This window comes from Portunus trituberculatus, chromosome 46, assembly GCF_017591435.1.
Source record: "Portunus trituberculatus isolate SZX2019 chromosome 46, ASM1759143v1, whole genome shotgun sequence".
Taxonomy (NCBI): Eukaryota; Metazoa; Arthropoda; class Malacostraca; order Decapoda; family Portunidae; genus Portunus; species Portunus trituberculatus.
The window spans coordinates 21491580-21495799 of record NC_059300.1 but is presented as its reverse complement, the minus strand read 5'-3'; the positions used below and the strand labels follow the sequence as shown (position 1 = coordinate 21495799).

Genomic DNA, 4220 nt, shown 5'->3' with positions numbered 1-4220 from the left:
TATATATATATATATATATATATATATATATATATATATATATATATATATATATATACACATATATAATTTGGCCTATTTCTTACTTCCATTTGGCATTTTCTAGTTACAAGAACCTGGCAACTCTACTGCTCTCTCTCTCTCTCTCTCTCTCTCTCTCTCTCTCTCTCTCTCTCTCTCTCTCTCTCTCTCTCTCTCTCTCTCTCTCTCTCTCTCTCTCTAACAGGCACAGATGTCATAAAAATCAAGAATAAAAAAATAAATACACCACCACCACCACCACCACCACCCACATAGACCCAAATGCAGGAAGGAGAGAATAATTGGGGTGTGGGGATGAGGGGAAGAGTGGACAACCTACACCACAGCAGCAGACATCACTGTTACCATAAGGAAGGAAAATTTTGCCAATCTTTAGAGTTCAAGACAATGCAGAGAGAGAGAGAGAGAGAGAGAGAGAGAGAGAGCTTGCTTTGACCTGAATGAGTGACGTCACTAAGTGGCGGGAAAACATGCCTGGTAGCACAGACCGTCAAAAACGGCCGAAAGTAATGCTACGGAGTGCGGACTGTTATAGTCATCTTTATTAATTTCCAATTTTTTTTTCTTTTTATCCTTGAAAATTTCAGGTGCGGAGGTACGGACTCAGAATTTCGCCTTTCCGCACATGTCTCAGGTGCGGACTTTTAATTTCGCCTTTCCGTACCTGTTACTTAAGAACATAAGAAAAGAGGGAAGCTGCAAGAGGTCACCAGGCCTATGCGAGGCAGTCCCAGTGTGCTTAATCTACCTAATTCCATCTATCTTCCCCATCCATGAATTTATCTAACCTTCTTTAAAGCTCCCTATTGACTCAGCCCTGACTACATGCCCACTGAGACCGTTCCACTCATCAACCACTCTGAAAACCAGTTTCTTCCCATTTCTTTCCAAAACCTGAATTTTTCAAGTTTAAACCATTATTTCTGTTTCTGTCCCCGCTACTGATCCTAAGAACTACATTCATGTCCCCTCTGTTAAAACCCTTATACCACTTAAATACTTCTATCAGGTCTCCTCTTAACCTACGTCTCTCTAAGGAATGCAGATTAAGTTTTTCAGTCTCTCTTCATAGGAATATCCTCATTCCCTGTATCTTTTAGTCATCCTCCTTTGCACTGACTCCAACAGAGCTTTGTCCTTCCTGTAATGTGGGGACCAGAATAGTGCCGCATAGTCAAGATGTGGCCTGACCAGCGCCAAGTATAATTTTAGTATTACTTCAGGACTCCTGCTTTTAACACTTCTAAAAATGAAACCTAATACTCTATTCGCCTTATTTCTGGCCTCAATACATTGCTTCCTTGTACCGAGATCAGAGCTAACTATGACTCCTAAATCTTTCTCATACTTGGAACTTCCTAGTGCCACGTTATCTATTGTGTACCTATTGCTTGGATTATCTCTACCCACGCTCAGCACCCTGCACTTGTTAATATTGAACTGCATTAGCCATCTATCTGTCCATTCTTTCATCCTATCCAAGTCAGCCTGCAAAGCCTTGGCATCCGAATCGGACCTAATTAATCTACCTATCTTTGTGTCGTCCGCAAATTTACTGATATCACTATTAATTCCACTATCCAAGTCGTTGATATATATTAGAAATAATAATGGCCCTAAAACTGAGCCCTGTGGCACCCCACTAACTACTTCTCCCCACTCGGAATTCGATCCATTAATTACTACCCTTTGTCGCCTGTCGTCTAACCACGCTTTAATCCAGCCTAATATTCTACCCTCTATACCGTGTGCTTTAACCTTTTTAAGAGCCTCTGGTGAGGTACCTTGTCAAAGGCTTTACTGAAATCTAAGTATAGAATGTCATAATTATCACCTTTATCTGCCGCCTCATAAACCTTACTATAAAAGCTCAACAAGTTTGTAAGACACGACTTCCCCTTCGTAAATCCATGTTGTGTGTGATTTATCAAGCCGTGTTTGTCTAGGTGTTCCCTAATGTTTTTCGCTATTATTGATTCCATTAATTTACCCACAACTGAAGTTAAGCTGACAGGCCTGTAATTAGACGTTAGGGTTTTATCTCCTTCTTAAATATGGGAACCACATTAGCTTCTCTCCACATTATTGGTACCTCACCTGACTCCAGTGACATCCTAAAAAGTACCGCTAGAGGCTCGCTGACGACTTCCTTGCATTCCTTTAGAACCCTTGGATATACTTCATCAGGTCCTGGTGACTTGAATTTCTTTAGTTTATCTATCTCCTGTTCTACCATCGCCTTAGTTATAAGGATATCTGTCAACTTTTCACTATCTTCTGCCCTAAATACCTCATCGCTATCTGGGATCTCCTGTGTGTACTTCTCGTTAAAGACAGTTAAAAAATACTCGTTCATAATTCTACTCATCTCTTCCACAAAACTAGCCATTTCCCCATTTGTTGTCCTTAAGGGACCTATTTCTTCTCTGCTTTTCGTCTTATATAACTGAAAAAATCCCTTAGGGTCCGTCTTTGCTTGGCTGGCTACCCTCAACTCATATTCACTTTTAGCTTTCCTCGTTAACCTCTTAACTGTTCTTACTAATTCATAGTATAGTGGCCTTAAAGCTTCATCTCCTGCCTTTAGCCTCTTATATATATTCCTTTTTGCCCTATGCATCGCTTTAATATGTCTGTCATCCACTTAGGGTCGTTGCTTCATGATTCTATTGTTTTATATGGAATGTTGGCTATCTGACCGTCACGTATTTTATGTAGGAACTCGGTATAGCTCTCACTAACCCTCAGCTGACCGGGGTTCCCTCGAAATTAGCCTTTCATGTTCTAATCCAGCTACCTTACTACCTGGCTGCTCTCCGCCTCACTGATTGAGACCCATCCTTAATATCTACCCATAGAGACTCTGTTTTGCTCTCTCAGTCCCACCCCGACTTCACACCTCCACCCCCTTCTCTGCTCCTCCCTTCCTCCTACCTGTCTAAATCTGCCTTGCCCCTGCCAAGGGATTTGTACCGCCACTCCCTCAGTAGCTGAGTTCACTCGTTAGAACTCAGCAGGTCAGAGATTCGGCCTCGAAACTCCTCCTGCACCTCCAAGATCCTTAGATGGAACTCAGCCTCCACCTCTGAGACCTTCATAACGAAGTCCTCGAGAATAGGAGAACTAACACAATCAGCAGAAACCGTAGGGAAAGCAGGGAAAGCCATCACTACATAAAGAAGCCAGCAGATCACACACCACTAACAGACTTCCACACTTTTGAAAAATTTTCCTCACTTCGGACCTCCTCGCCTCGTTTGGTGGTCCGCAGGTACGGAGGAGCGGAGGTGCGGACTAAGGTACGGAAGTGCCCAGCTCTGCATTTACCACACACACACACCCTTCACTTAAAATTCAAAATAAAAAAAATGGCGACTCCAAATCCAGGCTCGGAGTCCCATTCTGGGGAGGAGACCAGAAAAATTCCCAGGTTGGACTACCCCAAATGTCTTAACACCTCCCTCAACTTTTTCTTCATTAGCTTCAGCAATACTCGCGGCCTTAGATCTAATTTTCAATCTGTGGAACACCACCTCCCCTCTACTAAACCTCATCTTCTATTCCTAACCGAAACACAGCTGTCTGAGGAAACTGACAATAGCTACTTCTCTGTTCCCTACTACTTTCTCTATTCTCATTTTTCGTTCCAAAGCTGGATGTTGCGTCTATGTGTGCAACCACTTAACTTGCTCTTTTGCCCAAGCTCTTGAATCTTCCAAGTTTTCCACCATCCGGTTTAGACTCAACTGTCACTCTCTAACTAAATTTATCTGTGCAGTATATCTCTCCCCTAACTCCTCTGACTATAGGAAATTCTTTGACTATTTAACTTCCCAAGTGGAGCACATTCTGTCCCTCTACTCTTTCCCGAAGATCTCCATCCTTGGAGATATCAATGTTCACCACCAGGTTTGGCATTCCTCTCCCTTCACTGACCATCCTAGTGAACTAGCCTTCAACCTTTCTATCTTCCATGACCGAAAGAAACTGGTGCAACACCCTACTCGTATTTCTGACCGTCTTGGAGAAACGCCCAACATTCTTAATCTCTTTCTTACCTCTAATCTTTCTGCTTATGCTGTTACCCTGCCTTCTCCGTTGGGCTCCTCCGATCACAATCTTATTTCTGTATCTTGTCCTATTTCTCCAATCCCTTCTCAGGATTCCCCTAAAGCGGA

General features: G+C 42.7%; 1 protein-coding gene across 1 annotated transcript in view; it reads right to left on the bottom strand.

Annotated features, from left to right (window-relative positions):
- The window catches only part of LOC123519763 (vegetative cell wall protein gp1-like), a 17546-nt gene extending 14337 nt beyond the window's left edge, over nucleotides 1-3209 (bottom strand). The window contains exon 1 of the mRNA XM_045281268.1: nucleotides 3043-3209. Within this exon, the coding sequence (XP_045137203.1) occupies nucleotides 3043-3209 (167 nt within the window). The remainder of the gene's footprint in view (nucleotides 1-3042) is intronic.
- Nucleotides 3210-4220: the final 1011 nt, after the last annotated feature.